Here is a 16100-nt window from a genome sequence, read left to right on the forward strand (position 1 = left end):
AAATAAAATCTGACAAATTGACTTAAAATAGTTTAGCTACTGGAAAAAAAGATCTACCTTGCTACCAATAAAAAATATTGGATCTCTATAAATCCTACTCAAACTAAAACTGCAGGCAGGGCTTTTGAATAGGCTTACCACAAAAAATAAAGTAGTATCAGAAAACCCCAGAGAAATGGCCTGAGTTTTCATGATAAAAACAAAGCTTTAAGTAAGAAATAACTCATTGTCTAAAGATGAGTCTTTGCTTCAGTAAATGAAAGCAGTAACTACATTAAACAGGCAAAGCCGCTGAGGAGATCTACACTTGAAGAGTACAGACAAACCTTCAGAGAAATTAGAGCGTACAGGAGGACTTTGTACACCAGCATGCTATCTGCAGTGGACTATGGCTGATGGGATTATGAGTAATTTATTTTTCTGATTCTTTTTATGTGTCTGAAAGTACTCTGCATACTTTCTACAATAACCATTGTTTCTTATCACCAGAAAAATAAAAAATATAAAAAGATTTGCCATAGTGAGAAAAACTGAGATTACGTAAACAAATTATATATTCTTAGCAGTTTAAAACATGAAACCATTACCTGAGTTAATGGATGTTCTAAACAAGAAAGAAAAGCCCTACTATAAGCAGTGTTAATACCCTCCACATAGTAGGTAGTCAGTGCATATCCTGTCATACGTGTTAACTATATATCACTTTCAGATAAGCTTTGTTACTCAGGAACAACTACTCCATATATTTACATACGTGATATCATCTGATTCCTCAAATTCTCAGAAATGCCCTCTGTTAGTAAATTTACAGTTATTTCTACACTTAACTATCAGAATTCTATATGGTTATTTATGACACTCTGGCAATTACATTATAATTTCCTTGCCAATATAGGAAGAACTCTTATCCACGATACAATTTATAACATCAATGTTAGTTTCACTATGCCAAACAATAAAGTGTTTTTATTGCAGTGATTTATCCTGCAGATATGTTATTTATACACACACATCTACATAAATCAAATATCGGAGAGGAGAAAGAACAAAAATTACACACATAAAACAAAACAGGGGGTGAGAAGATATACTGGTGAACAGAAGGAAATTAAACTCCCAGCCTTGCTTCCATTAGGAAGTTTTGACAAGACAAAGATAAAGACCATAGCTTAAGCAGTTTGTGAACAGCTGCACAAATCCCAAAGAGATATATGATTTTTTGCATTACAAGCTGTATTGCTAACTTGAAGCTGTTTTGGTAAATAGTTGAACAGGTGCAACTAAATTTGACACGATATGTAAATATACAGGACAAAGATGAATGATTATAAGGTAACCTAAATTTAGGAATCACTCTAAATGTACAAGATTGCAACTGCTAAAAACTTATTTGTAATAGAATCTCACAACATTTTCTCAAAAGTACACTTTGATCAAGACACAAAATGTAGAATTTCTGACATTCAGTAAGCTTTTAAACAACCAAGAAAAGAATGTTAATTTTGTACCAATTCCAAGATAAATGTATACACCATGCCTCTCACAAGGTAAAGCTAAATCTAAAACAAAAAACCATGGACCATACACCCATAACATAAACAAAAAAAGAAGAAGCAACAAGTCCAAAAAGTATTAAACTAAAAACATATTGCTGGGAATATTTTTAAATTCTAGAAATGAGATTCTTTCCATAAACCTCCAATAATCTGGAAAATATGCTTCTTCCAAATGATCTTTTTTCTATGTGTCTATGAACATCTTCCCAGCACATATACATGTTACAAAGAATCATAACTCAAGTTGCTCAAACACTGAGTCAGTCCCTCCAGCTTTAAATACCCTTAATGTTTCAAAGCAATTCATTTGAATCCTATTCTTGAAACTTCAACTAGATCAGTAATATACTGACTTCTAAAGCATATCATGCATGAGCGCTTGGTTGTGTGATCCTCCACACTCACCTTCCAGCTCAATGGAATCAGCCATGGAGAATGTGCCGTGTACCACGTAATGGCCAGGACAAACAATAACAGTGTCGCCTTCATAGCAGGCATTTATAGCAGACAACGGATCATTATGGAACTAGAAAACAATAACAACAAATTGCAAATACCGCCCCCCTCAAAAGCAACCAGTACCTTTATGTCTCACTGTCTCACTTTGGAAATGGAGCCAAAACTATGGATTTAATTATCTCCCTTGATAATGCACTGAGCCCAATACATGCCCAGTGACTATCGCTGACAAAGGCAGTGCTCTCACCATTCCCATTTCACCAAGAATCAGCTCTGAGGAGCTCCTGTAAACGCTGTGCGGAATTCATAAAAACCTTGAGTGGGGCAGAGGGAAAAAGTCAGCCGGGGCAAGAAACTCTCCCTTTACCTGAATTTCTGTTTCTTCCTTATGAGGCTCCTGACAAAGCCTGTCCCTGAGCAAGGACTGCAGTAGCCCAGTCATCATGGTACAGGAGACCACATGGGTGACCTTCTGACCACTTGGACGGGCACCCTTTGCTTGGATATTAGAATTCTTCTGGTAACCAAACACATATCTGAAAGAAACCAAACAAACCTGTCCATATGTAGTAAGATGGCTGGTTAAAAAAAAAAAAAAAAAAAAAGATGTTAACCAGTAAAGAATAAAAAGATGCACATACCTCAACAAAGGATTCTCAATGAGTTTTAGCTTTTGTTTCAACTGTTCAATTTCTGAATACAATTTTAAACCTTCTACCATGGAAATGTTTTCCTGCTCAGAATCAGAATCACAATTTGACAAACTGCTTCTTAGGTTTAAAAATTTCCTGTAACTCTCCTCACACTGAGACAGCAAATTGCGGTAGTCAGCAATAAGTCCTGAAGGAACTCGGTCTTCAAGAATGTCATAATGCCTGAAAGTTGAAAAGCATGTGAAAATCCATTCCTATCATTAAGATAGTCCATTCAGTCCTCATAGACCTAGTACTAACAGTGTTTTACAGTGTACAACTCAGAAACATGTTAAGTCTTTCTGAATAGCACTTTATTGTAGGTAGAAGCTATTGAAAGTTTTAAGTACCGCTTTATTAAAGTCACTAATTTTTCTTCTTTTGAGTTTTTTTTCCCTAGATCCAAGCACTAGTTCTTTGTATATTAATAGTTCATTGTACACAATTTGTAATCATTATTTAATAAGAAATTACTTTTTTCTCATATATTAGATTTAAAATCTTCACAATCAGTAGATGGCAGGTAGGTCTGGGAGGGGAAGTATCCCAAATTGTTTCCTAACAATGTTTAAGATTACCCTATTTATAGGCTCAGAAATCAGAAATGATTCAAATCATCTAGTACTTCATCACAGTTAAAGCACGTTGGCACAAAATTATGCTGAACTTTCCCTCAGGAAGATTATTGGACAACCTTATTGGCACTTAAAGTTTATTATTAATTTAGATACATTCTCGAGTTATTTATAGATGCAATAAAATAATTTATGAATATACAATCAAGTTAATGAATTTGAAATTAATGGATTTAAAAATAAAGTGCAATATTATTGTCATTACCTATAGTTTAAAAATAATTGTTTTATTTCTTAGTTAAAAATATATTTACTAACTATGACTTAGGCCAGAGGTTTTCAATTCTGGCTGTATATTAGAATCACCTGGGGTGTTTTTAAAAATACATACAGACATTCTGAAAGTAGAAAGGTGTTTTTGTTTTCTTTTTTTAAATTCCCCAGGAATTCTAATGTGCAGTCAAGGTTGACAACTATTGCCTTAGATGATTTTTGCTTTTTTTTTTAACTTAGTCATGCACTAAATAAAATGGGGGTTAGGGAACCAAAACCACATTCTAAACAAATTTATATCAACTTATGGTGAACACTCAAATAGTATTTCAAATGAATAAAAAATAATTTTCCCCTGTTTTTCAAGTAAATGAACTAGGCGAAGCTTGAAAAGCAAGGAATTTGTCTGCTATGGTTTAACCCATACCCATTTAAAAACATTCTGAAATCCACTTTGCAAACAAAACACCAGGGACCAATCCACTGTCTGCTTGATAGGTCTATTGTGTTGTAAAGACCAAGACTCAAATTCTGAAATAAGAGTCTTAGCACTTTCAATATCCATGCCAATCAGCTTATTTCATCTCATTATACTGATATTTCATAGTCTGGAAACAATAAATCAGTATCTGTGTGTCTCAGAGCCATAAGCTTTAAAGCAGAGTATTTTGAATTAGAAAGGAAAAATATTTACAGCACAGTGTAAAACCAAAACAGTATGGTTTGATTCTCTTTGAGCCTTGCCTGTTGATAGCTGTACTCCTTCCTATCTTAGCCCAGAGACCTACCTGATGAGTCTGATTACATTGATAACATTCCAGTTTCTCCATCAAGTACCATAGTTTCTTCCCCATAACTGAAAATAATTTCTCCCTTATGCTTTCCCATCTGCCAGTGCTGTACAAAGTGTGCATGAAAATCATTTCTTGTTGTTATCACATGTAAGGCTGTCAAATCAGAATACCATTCTTTCTCAGCAAAGATCAAATTTGACAGACACACGTGATAGCCACCTATTATTAAATTTCACTTCAATCAAAACCAGTCATTACTCTTTAAAAGCAAGTGTATCAAATCTAGAAAATGTGCTGGCTCATTGAAATTCTAGATTTTATTAAACTATGGGAAAATAGGAATATACAAAGGAAAATTTGAAAAGGCAGCTAAATAGAAAATACAGACAATTTTTGAAGATTTTAGATCAGAATTCTAAACCAGGAAGGTTCATTAACCAGACTCTTCACTTATTTTTTATTTATTAATATTTTCTATTTAAACCAGTAGAAACTTACTAAATCAAACTGGGTTCCACAGAAAGGCAAAAGGTATTTATTGCCTTATCTTATGTAACCAAATCATCTCTCACACAGGGAAAAAGAAACTATCTTCTAAATTTTTTTTGAAGGCAAGTTCTAATTTTATTCTTACTGTAACACTGCCTATTAAATTACCTCTCATGAATAAAAGGAAAAATTACCCAGTTTTAGAGCACCATCTAGTGGAAGCCACATTAACCTGGTAAATGTAGAACAACTATTTGAATTGCATGGTTAATTTGGGTATTTTTGCATAGGTTTTCCCTAACCAAAATATGATAAATTACAAGAATATGTTTAGCTATTTTGCTAATCTTTATTCACCACCAATATTAACTATTTGGTACTTTCATCTATTTGTCAAATAAGATTTAAAGACATAAACTTGACAAAACATCCCAAGATAAATAGTTAGACTATTTTCAAATAATTGTTTTTGAATTAAACAAAGGAGTCTTAAAACACTAGCTCAATTGAATTTTATTCAATTTTACAAAATAGTGAGCTGTTGATTTAGATGTTCTTGAACTCCCTGATTTTAGACTTAGTTTATAAATACTAAAAGCAGGTTCTCTGTACTTAAACAAGTTTTATTTAATAACTTCTCAAAGAGTTGTACTAATTGTACATGGTTCTGTTTCTGTCTATGGGCCCTGGCAAACACACACACACAAACACATACACATAAATATCACACACATAAAATTAACTCTAGGCTATTTTTCCAAAATGTATCAAGATCATTGATAAATACTTACAATCTCAATCGAGGTTCAACACATCTGACAAAATAATCGTATTCATCCTCCTCTTCTTCATCCCAACTCCTCCAAATGTTTTGGTAGAAAAACCTGGAAAAGAAATTAGTATCACTAAAATTCAATCACTGGCTTAAAATGTCAGGGTTTTGGAGGGGTGAAAACAAAACTGATTTGAGTAAATCAAAACAATTCCATCAACTATAGCAAACATCATGCAACATTCTCACATCTTAATTTCATCAAAAAGTCATGAGTCACATCACTAAGGACATACTTTTCATTGGCTAGAGAAGATTTTTTCTTGACTGGTTCTGTGGGGACTGCCTTTTTTTTTCAGAACTATTTATTTATTGGTCATCTGTAACTGGGTGGATGGGAGCACCATTTACTGATAGAAAGACGGAGAGAAACCAGTTTGGAGGTGAAACAGAGAGAGTTCTGTTTTTGTCATGTTTGGGTTGAGATGCCTACTTGATCTTCAGATGGGTGACATCAAGCTGGCAGATGAATGTACAAGCCCAGAACTCCAGGGAAAGCTCAAGACTAGAGACAGAACACCGGGAGCTGTCAACAGATCGATGGCGTTCAAGCAATACATGAGATCATCCAGGGACACAATATAAAGCAGCAGCTCTCCACCTGGCTGCACATTAAAATCCCATGGGACACTTTTAAAACTCCATTCCAAGCCCTATTACAGATCAAAAAATCAGAATCTCTTGGGAGGGTGGGATGCAGCATCTGTGTTTTTTTAAAGCTTTCCAGTGATTGTTTAAAGTAATTTTTTATTATGGAAAATTTCAAACATATAAAAAAGAAAAGAAAATAGTTACCATGAATACCATGTATCCATCAAACAGTTTCAACATTTATCAATTCATGGGCAACTTTATTTCATCTCTACCCCACCCACTTACTTCTCTGTTCCCCTTCTCCCACCATTCTGATATTTTTGAAGCAAATCTCAGACATAAATCATTCATAAATTTTTGGTATGTATCTCCAAACATAATTTTTACCAAATTTAAAAATCTCTTAATATTACCAAATATCCCACAAGTATTCAAATTTCTCAGTCGTCTCTTTTGTTGTTGTTGGTTTACAGTTGGCCTATTCAAATCAGGACCCAAACAAGGGTCAGTCATTGCATTTAGTTGATATTTATCTATCACTTGTATTCTATCAAATACCTCTCCTTTTTTTCTCCTTGCAATTTATTTAATAGTTTCCCACATTCTGGATTCTGTTCTTTGCATTCCCATGGTGTCATTTAACAAGTTCTTCCATTTGCTTTATTTCTAATAAACCATAGTAAGATCTAGAGACTTGAAAAGCATAAAGCAATACTTTTTGGCAACAGAACATCAAGAGAAGTGTAGTGTACTTCCACAGGGAAGCACATAATGCCTGGTAATCTCTTGCTTTGTAAGATTAAGATTGATCAGTGAATTCAGTTACTGTCAGCCTGACCCATCCTCTACAAAGTTCCCATCGTGAGGATATATGCACAACTCTGTGATGTTACAGTGAGCCAGTGATTGTATACTTCGGATAGGTTGTATGCAAATAGAATTGCATTAAAAACAAAAAAATGTTCCCCAGTTTTTCACCTAATGGTCTTAATAGCAATTGATGATCACTGCCCAGAAACTTGATTTCATTAGTGTTTGCAAAACAGTGATATTCGGATTCATCATCCTTCTCCATGTATTAGTTGGAACAGATCTATAAAGAAAATCCCCAGGCAATTCTAACATGCTTCCAAGCTTGCTTATAGAGAAAGAAGAAAAGCTGGCCTAGGACTGAACCCTGGATAATTCCAACATTTCAAAGTTTGAGTATGACAGGAAAAGCCAGCCAAGGTGACTGAGAAAGAAACCCAGAGATAGACCGTCAGAATAGTGGTGTACCCAGAAACTAAGAAAGGAGAGTGTTAAGAAGATGGGAGTATACCATATGAACCAGCAATTTCACTCCCAAATATAAACCCAAAAGAAATGAAAACACGTGTCAAACAAATACTTGTACTTGAATGTTTATAACAGCAGTATTCACAACAGCCAAAAGGTATAAACAATGCAAATCTCTATCAACAGATGAATGGATAAACAAATTGTGGTATATATACACAATGGAATATTATTCAGCCACAAAAAGGAATGAAGGATGAAGACATTGTTAAGTGAAAGAAGAAGTAACAAAAGACCATATATGTTTCCATTTATACGAAATGTCCAGAATAAGGAAATCTATAGAGACAGAAAACAGGGAAGCGGTTGCTTAGGGCTCAGGGAGATGGGAAGATGGGGGTTGATAGGTAAAGAGTATGGAGCTTCTGAGATGAGGAAAATATGCTAAAATTGACTGTGGTGGTGGTTGTACATATCTGTAATTATACTAAAAGTCATCATATTGTACACTTTAGATGGGTGAATTATATCTCGGTAAAGCTGTTAAGAAAACAAAAGAAGATGGGAATGATCAAATATCTAGAATGTGGCTGAGAGGTCAAGCAAGATGAGATCAGAGAAATAACAAGTGGACACAAGAAGTGACAATCAGACACAAGACAATTTTGGAGACCTGGATAAGCATAGTTTCAGTGGTGAGATAGGGATAGAAGCATTACTGGGATACAGGGAAGCACAGACTGTGACTATGTATTACTCTTTCAAGAAGTTCTGCTGCAAAAAGGAAGGAGCAGTGAAATTGAATCCATCTCTTAATTCTTACAGATTGATCGGCTACCAGTCTCTTCACCCTTGTGCTGGTTTGTATATATTATGTCCCCCAGAAAAAGCCATATTCTTTAATGCAATCTTGTGGGGGCAGACATATTAGTGTTGATTAGATTGGAATCCTTTGGGTGTTTCCGTGGAGATGAGACCCACCCAACTGTAGGTAATAACTCTGATTATGTAATTTCATTGGAGGTGTGGTCCTGCCCATTCAGCGTGGGCCTTGATTAGTTTCCTAGAGCATAATATAAGCTCAGACAGAAGGAGCGAGCTTGCTACAGCCAAGAGGGATACTTTGAAAAATGCACAGGAGCTGAGAGAGGAGCTACAGCTTACAGAGATATTTTGGAGGCAGCCTTTGAAAGCACTCTTTTGCTCCTGAGAAGCTAAGAGAGGACAAAAAGCCCCCAAGAGCAACTAAAAGTGACATTTTTGAGGGGCTGCAGCCTAGAGAGGAACGTCCTGGGAGAAAGCCATTTTGAAGACAGAACTCTGGAGCAGTCACCAGCCATGTGCCTTCCCAGCTAACAGAGGTTTTCCGGATGCCATTGGCCATCCTCCAGTGAAGGTACCCAATTGTTGATGACTTACCTTGGACACTTTATGGCCTTAATATTGTAACTTTGTAACCAAATAAACCCCCTTTATAAAAGCTGATCCATTTCTGGTGTTTTGTGAAAAAGCAGCATTAGCAAACCGGAACAACCCTCTACGGTTCACTCTTTTAAAAAAGGTTGGGGGGAGTGGGGCCATGGGAATGAGATCCAGGCATGCCTCTACTCAATTAAAAACCTCTGCTGACTCCTCACTGCCCTTAGAATGAGGTCCAAATTCCTGAACTTGGTGATATTCCTTGGGTTCATAATCTGGTGCTAAACCACCTTTCCCACCTCAGAGCTCCTGCATATAGTCTGTACTCTTCTTCTTTACTCATCTAACCCCTCAGCCCACACAAAAAAACCCTCCCAATTTCCTACACACATCAGACTTTTCTAAACCTCCAATCCACTGTAACATGCTGGTAAGGCTGCCAGAAGGGCCCCCCAACTTCTCTACCCAGTAAACTTTTATGTACATTACAAGACTCAGCTCAAACATCATCCTCACCAGTGTAACTCCTCCAGTGTTGATTCTCTCAAGCCAGAAATCTGGGGTCAACCTTGACTTGTCCTTCACCCTTATCCACCACATCCGCTCCACCCCCAGGTCCTGGCCATTCTACTTTCTCAATAAGCCTCACTGTCTTCTCCATATCCCCTTCTCTTGCCTCTTAACTGGCCTCCCTTTTCCATCTCCCTCAATTCAATCTCCACAAAGCTGCCTTTTAAAACACAAAGCTGATCATATTCAGCCTTGAATGAAAATCCTTCAGTGGCATCCCTGGCTTGCTCTTTGAAAATGAAGATGATTAGTGACCTACACAGACTTCTGATCCCTAATAACTCTCTAACCTCATTTCCTAGGTCTCTCCAATACTGTCTGTGCTCCAGTCACACTGGCCTTTCAGGTCCTTAAACTCACCAAGCTCCTGACACTGCTCCTTCTCCCACCCTGCCACAACATTTTTCTCCTAGCTAACCCTTCAGATCAAGCTCAGATGTCATTGTCAAGCCTTTCTTGACCCCTTAACCATATAGCAGCGACTTAACATAGTCTTAGAACACTTCTTCGTAGCACTCATTGCAGTTTATTATCACAAATATATCTTTGTGTGATCCTTGCATCAAGGAAGGTTCATCTCCCACCTTTATACTGATAGCTCCTGATGACGGTGATAGTGCCTGTTTTATGTACCTTGCCCTCGATTCAGGAACCGACACTCTTTTATTGAATAAAAAAACAGATGAAAACCCTCCCAATTTGATTTTCTCTGGGCACTGATCAGAATCTGAGCCCTCCAAATGAAGAGTATATTTAACCAAGCTCTTTTTCAGATAACGTCATTACCAATTCCAGATATTTGTCTTTCTACCAATTTCTACACCCATAAAGAGAGAGTGACTCCCTCATTCCTAGTGTCCTAAAATCACCAGTTATCCCTTTACCTTCAAATGCTTTAATTGCTAGATTTTATAGAAAGTGATAGAAATATAAGGGAGTTATTTTGTTATGGGCAGAGACAAGTCCTTTAGGTTTATGTTGCTTGGCCTGATATTGAACATCTAGAGTTAAATGTTCCTGCACACAATTAGAAATTTTCCATGAGATGTCAGAAGCAGGGGCTGAGATACTCTGCGTCTTTATGGGATATTGAAATTAAACTCGGCAAAACTAGAATAATTCACTAATTGAATAGAAACTGGCCGGTACTTTTTAAGTTGCAAAACACCAAGCAATATTATTAACACTGTGATCATTACATTATCATTATATTATCCAGCCATCCAGTTCCTGGAGAAGTGTAAGTCCATTTCTAAATAACTAAAATTAAGCCTTCTTAATTTTGGATCTTCTTAAGAAGAGCCAAAAAAGTCATGAACTGTCTGATAAGAGATATATCTGAAAAACTAAGAAAAACAGACCTATTTATCCAGATATGAGCTTTCTTTATCATTTAAGGGACAATGGGGTGTATTTTTTGACAAGTGGAAATCAACTATGCCAAAAATCACTCCCCACATATCCTTGAAGTGGCCTGAGAAGATGCTTTCTTTGACCAGACACATCCTTGAAAAACTGTTTCAGTCTTATCAGAACATAAATCATGGTACAGCACCTTCTTCACTTTTTCTTTCCTCTTTTATCCCATCTACCAATCATAAGTCTTAGCTCCCAGAACTTTAAGGCAGTTCCTAAATATATGTAAACCAAATTAAGAATCTCCTATCCTTTGTTAACATTTGGGGAAACCAAGAGAGGGGTATTCTTTGTACTATTTTTTCCTACATTTTTTTAAGTCTGAAATTATTTCAAACTCAAAATTTTAAACATATAAAAATATTTTTAATATAAAGACTCCCCTATCTTTGAATATTTTTAAATATTGAAAAGATGCAATAACCAAGTTGACAGTTCACAGTTGTAAATCTGGTTCTAATACAGAGCAGACTTCCTTTGTTTCATTTACAGCTTCTGGGTATAAGATCATTTTACCAACTCATCTTCCTACCTGACGTGCTCAATTGCAAGTGCAGTCTGGTCAAACACTCCTGAGTCATCAAACACCACCCACAGCTCCTGCAGGGGTAGCCGGTGTTCCTTCAACTCAAAGAGCCCTTTCATGCACTCCATGGTAAATGTGCTCACTCGAGATTCGCAGAGGTATGGTTCAGCAAGTCTCACCACTGCCCTCAGGGCTGAGAAGTCCACATCCATGACCTGGAACATAAAATAACACAACTTAACGCATGGAAAATCAAAATTAAGGGTCACATATGAAATACTAACTATAGCCTGATTTTTTTAAAGCATGAAATTGATATGAGAGGAAGGGGCTGCATCCATAGTATAAACGATAACAAGACAGGCCTGGCTCTTACCCTCATGGAGCTTATATTATAATCTGGGAGACAACAAATGAGATGGTGGCAGGCAATGACAGAGAACAACTGGCAGGAGTGGTTTGGTTTTGCTAGGATGGTTGGGGGGGTTACCTCTGAGCCCAGATGGGAAGGATGAAAAGGCAGGAGCCATCCAAAAGGCCAGGGAAGGTGCAAAAGGTGCTGTGGCAGAGACAAGTCTGGCAGCTGAAAGAGCGCAGGGATGAGACAGGTATGGGAGAATAGCAGATGAGGTGGTAGAGAGAGGCAAGGAGACCAGGACACGGAGGGCCTCAGAGGAGCCTGGATTTTACCTGTTCTCTAGCACAATGAGGAGCCATAAAGTCAACACTAGGCCCTCAGTAAATGCAATGAATTCAGGGTTTTGAGCAGAGGAATGACTCATTTCCCTTTTAAAACAATGACTCTGGTTAGTAGAGGTTGAACTGGGGGGTTGGGGGGAGGGAGTAGAGACCCACTGTCATAAACAAGTCGATAGGCCTGAACTTCAACCAGAGATATTAGCATAATCCAAAATTTAAAACTTCACAAGGAACAGCAGCCATCACTGCAGTATAAAGGAGCCACAGCGACAACTTGGACTCACACTCCCTGGTTTAACATTTTAGTTTAACAGGGTGTTTTGTGGTCCAGTTAACAAACGCTGAGAAAAAGTCACAGCTGTAATTAGAGTGCAAATTTAAGGTAAAAGTCCCAGTCATTGAAAAATGAAATTGTTTTTACTTTCCGCAGTGGGATACATTATCAAGAGATTAACCACATACCTACAGATTTGTTAAGCCAAAAAATGGGCTAGTTTTAAAGTGCTTATTTGGTTTGAGAAACTTAATGGGCTACAACTAAGAAGGTAAAAAATTAACTGAAACTCCACTGACTTCATAATTAGGCCTCTTTATTTTTTAAATGCTCTCAAATACCTCTTCCACTTCATAGGTTTATAATCCATTTCCCCCTTGTCAAAGGACACTGAAAGGTAAACCACCTCCATTCTGTGGCAGCTCCGCCTCAGCTGCCTTTAAAATTTGCAGAACACTTTCTACACCATGGCAATTAGATGCGAAAAACATGCTATTTTCTTTCAGTTCATAAACTTTAATTAAAAATAAGCCCTTTGGCTACAACAGGCTGAAGTTAAGTGCTTTTAACTAGAGACAAATGTCTTAACAACAAAATTAAATTTACCTCAACCAGCACCTCAAACACATTAGTGTGCCAGACTGCACGCCATCCAGATGGTTCAAGGACCTTCTCCAAGAACTCAGCTGTGAATTCCCTTACTTCAGAGGCCTTGCAATCAGCTACAAACAAATTAAACACAGTAAGAACTGAGACTGCGTAATGCAGGGAGAAGTTATTAAATCTTCTTCTACCAGAACAAACAACTGGCCATCTGAGAGACTGAGATAAATGATCTATTTGTAAGTTAATATTAATAAGACAGGAAGGAAGGAAGGAAGGAAGGAGGGAGGGAAGGAGGGAAGGAAGGGGAAGGGAAAAAAGAAAAAAGGAGCAAAAAACAGAACCTACTCACCTAAAATGTAATCCTGATAGGCTCTGAATCGTTCATAGAACAAAAGTTGACTTGTGTGGAAAATTTCTGGAAAAAGCGTTTTCCCTTCTGGCACGAAACTTTGTAAAGTAGTACCTGGCTTATCATGATTGCTACAATCACTGCATGAGTCTCCATCTTGAAACAGACCTAAAAGAAGGACAAAAATAAGCAGGTTCAACTATCCCCAAAACTTCCAGTGTTTGCAGAGTGCTTCTATTTTTATATCCTTGCTTAGAAATTCCAGCAAAGTACAAGCAAGGCTTTGGATATAATGTTTTACTTACCTCTGTCGTTGTCAGAAGAAATTGGTTTTCCAAACTGAAAAATACCTCAAAATCCAAGTTCTGCTTCAAAACAATAAGAGCTTTCACAGGTTAGTTTTTTGTTGTTTCATTCTGTGTGGTTTTGGGGGAGGCAGAGGAAGGGGGTGCTTTAATTCAGTAGAAACCACCCAAGTCCTCCTTAAAAGGATAAAACTATGATCTTTACTACAGTTAGCACCTTATAAAGGTCAAGTCTCATGCAGTCACTTCTTTATAAAGCTGTATTATAGGGATTATGCCTGATTTCCTATGCTCCTCACAGAAATTGAAGCCTGCCTTTATTTTCTACAATATCAGCCTGTTGAGAGATTCTTAATAATGCATAAGGTTTACTTCACTAAGGCTACTAAGTTCCTCTTCACTGATTTCAATGACTATGTCTAAGGAAAAGGTTAGAAAATGCTAATCACAGTAAGGTCGTGTGTGTGTAATTATGTTTCATAAGGCCTGATTCAGCCAGTGGCATATCTCTGCATAATAAGATGTTTTTAACAGATGAAATAACTTCTAAATAAACAAATGTGGAGGGTAGCATTTAGACTGGCAGGTTAGTTTCCAGAGTTGGTTTCAGGAAGGGTATCTGAGACTGTTACTAGCAGCAGTTTGCCCCTGACCCTGACCCTCTCCCAGCCCCTTTTATTCTCTCCTTCCATTTTCCCCTCCTTTCAACTTCTTTGCTCCTGTTGAAGCCACCAGAATTCTTGACCCTACAGCTGATCCATGTGTACTCAAGGGTCTACTGCTCACAGACAAACATGGACGCACATGAGCCTTGGAGGGCAACAATATCTTACTAGCTGTGTAACAAAAATCTCCCTATGCCTCAACTTCCTTGGCTATGAAAGGAGGATAACAATAGTATGCCTACTTCAACTAAATTAAAAGGATTAAAAGTCCCCCCAAAATTCAAGCAGATATTTGCATATTGATGTTCACAGCATCACTCACAATTGCCAAAAGGTGGAAACAACCCAAGTGTACATCAACAGATGAATGGATGAACAAAATTTTTATTACATACAATGGACTATTAGTTGTAAAAAGGAATGAAGTTCTGATGCATGCTACAACATAGATGAACCTTGAAGACATCAGGCTGAGCAAAATAAGTCAGACATAAAGACAAACATTGTATGATCTCACTTATACGAAATACTTGGTATAAGCAAATTTCAGAGAGACAAGGCAGTCGATTATAGGTTACCAGGGGGAGAGTGGAAAGGAGAGTTAGTGCTTCATGGGTACAGTTTCTGTTTGAGGTGAGGAAAAAGTTGGAGTAACAGACAGACGGTGGCAAAAGTAGCACAATATTTTGAATGTAATTAATATCATTGAATTGTATGTTTGAAAGTGGCTAAAATGGGAAATTTTGAGTTATGTTACTATAATAAAAAGTTAAAAAAAAAGAATATGTAGGGGAAAAAAGGAAAAATAAATAAAATAAAGTCCCTATCATGCAGTATATATAAATGTTTGTTAAATAAGCATCACTTTCCTTCAGCACAATTCTTTGCAGTCACTTTGTAAGTAATTTCTCTTCATACATCATCTCATTCACCTTTGCAATTACATAGGACCATTGGCTCTGTTTCCCTGATGGGAAACCTGAAGCCAAGTGACTTTTACCAATTCACCAGGTTTGATAGAAGTGGAATTAATTCACACGTTTTAACACATTGCCAAGACTCTTTCCACCACACAACTTAAAACGTTTGAGTAAAAGCCTGAACCAAATTCAAATGTCAGGAAAAACCTAATGGAATCTGTATGGAGATGTAGAAAAGAATGGAAATTAGGAAACCTGGGTTCTAGTTCCAGACTCTGTCCCAAATTGGTTTCCCTAAAGGTGGGCAGGTTACCTCCCCTTTGAGTGCTCAGGAAAGCTAGCTGGGTCAAGGGTGCAACCTCTCGACTTTCGAGGAGGAGAGAAGAGTGCGGTTCGTGATCCCCTCGGAGATGCGATGAGAGACAGGAGCCCACTCTCCATGATTCAGGGTGCACGAATCCCCCCGAGGCCCATCCAGACATCTACCTACGGTTGGGGAGTTCCGGGCCCAGTCGAACTCCCTGCTGTCTCGCGGTACCGGAGGGCTGGGAGAGGGAGCAGCCCCGGGCACCTCCCGACTCGGACGTCCTGTGAGTGTGCCCCGGCCTCGCTCCGCCTGCCCGCCGCCCTGGCCACCGGGTCCGGAAAGCCCGCGACCCCTGGGAGACGGCTCCTCGGGCTCGGACTTGCAGGTACTCACCTTTCTCGAGGTGCACCGGCTCCTCCTCGGCCGCCCAGCTGGTGCGTTCCGGCTCTGGAGCCATCGCTTCGGACCCAAAACCGCCGCCCACCAGCAACCCGCTCGCCAT

The 16100-nt window shown here is 38.0% G+C and overlaps 1 protein-coding gene across 1 annotated transcript in view; it reads right to left on the reverse strand.

Moving 5' to 3' along the window:
- The window catches only part of SHCBP1 (SHC binding and spindle associated 1), a 31682-nt gene extending 15582 nt beyond the window's left edge, over nucleotides 1–16100 (reverse strand). The window contains exons 1-8 of the mRNA XM_037816123.1: nucleotides 15992–16100; nucleotides 13402–13569; nucleotides 13053–13168; nucleotides 11480–11688; nucleotides 5630–5722; nucleotides 2657–2890; nucleotides 2383–2551; nucleotides 1962–2082 (exon numbers count right to left, since the gene is read on the reverse strand). Of these exons, the coding sequence (XP_037672051.1) occupies nucleotides 1962–2082; nucleotides 2383–2551; nucleotides 2657–2890; nucleotides 5630–5722; nucleotides 11480–11688; nucleotides 13053–13168; nucleotides 13402–13569; nucleotides 15992–16100 (1219 nt within the window). The remainder of the gene's footprint in view (nucleotides 1–1961; nucleotides 2083–2382; nucleotides 2552–2656; nucleotides 2891–5629; nucleotides 5723–11479; nucleotides 11689–13052; nucleotides 13169–13401; nucleotides 13570–15991) is intronic.

This window comes from Choloepus didactylus, chromosome 22, assembly GCF_015220235.1.
Source record: "Choloepus didactylus isolate mChoDid1 chromosome 22, mChoDid1.pri, whole genome shotgun sequence".
NCBI lineage: Eukaryota > Metazoa > Chordata > Mammalia > Pilosa > Megalonychidae > Choloepus > Choloepus didactylus.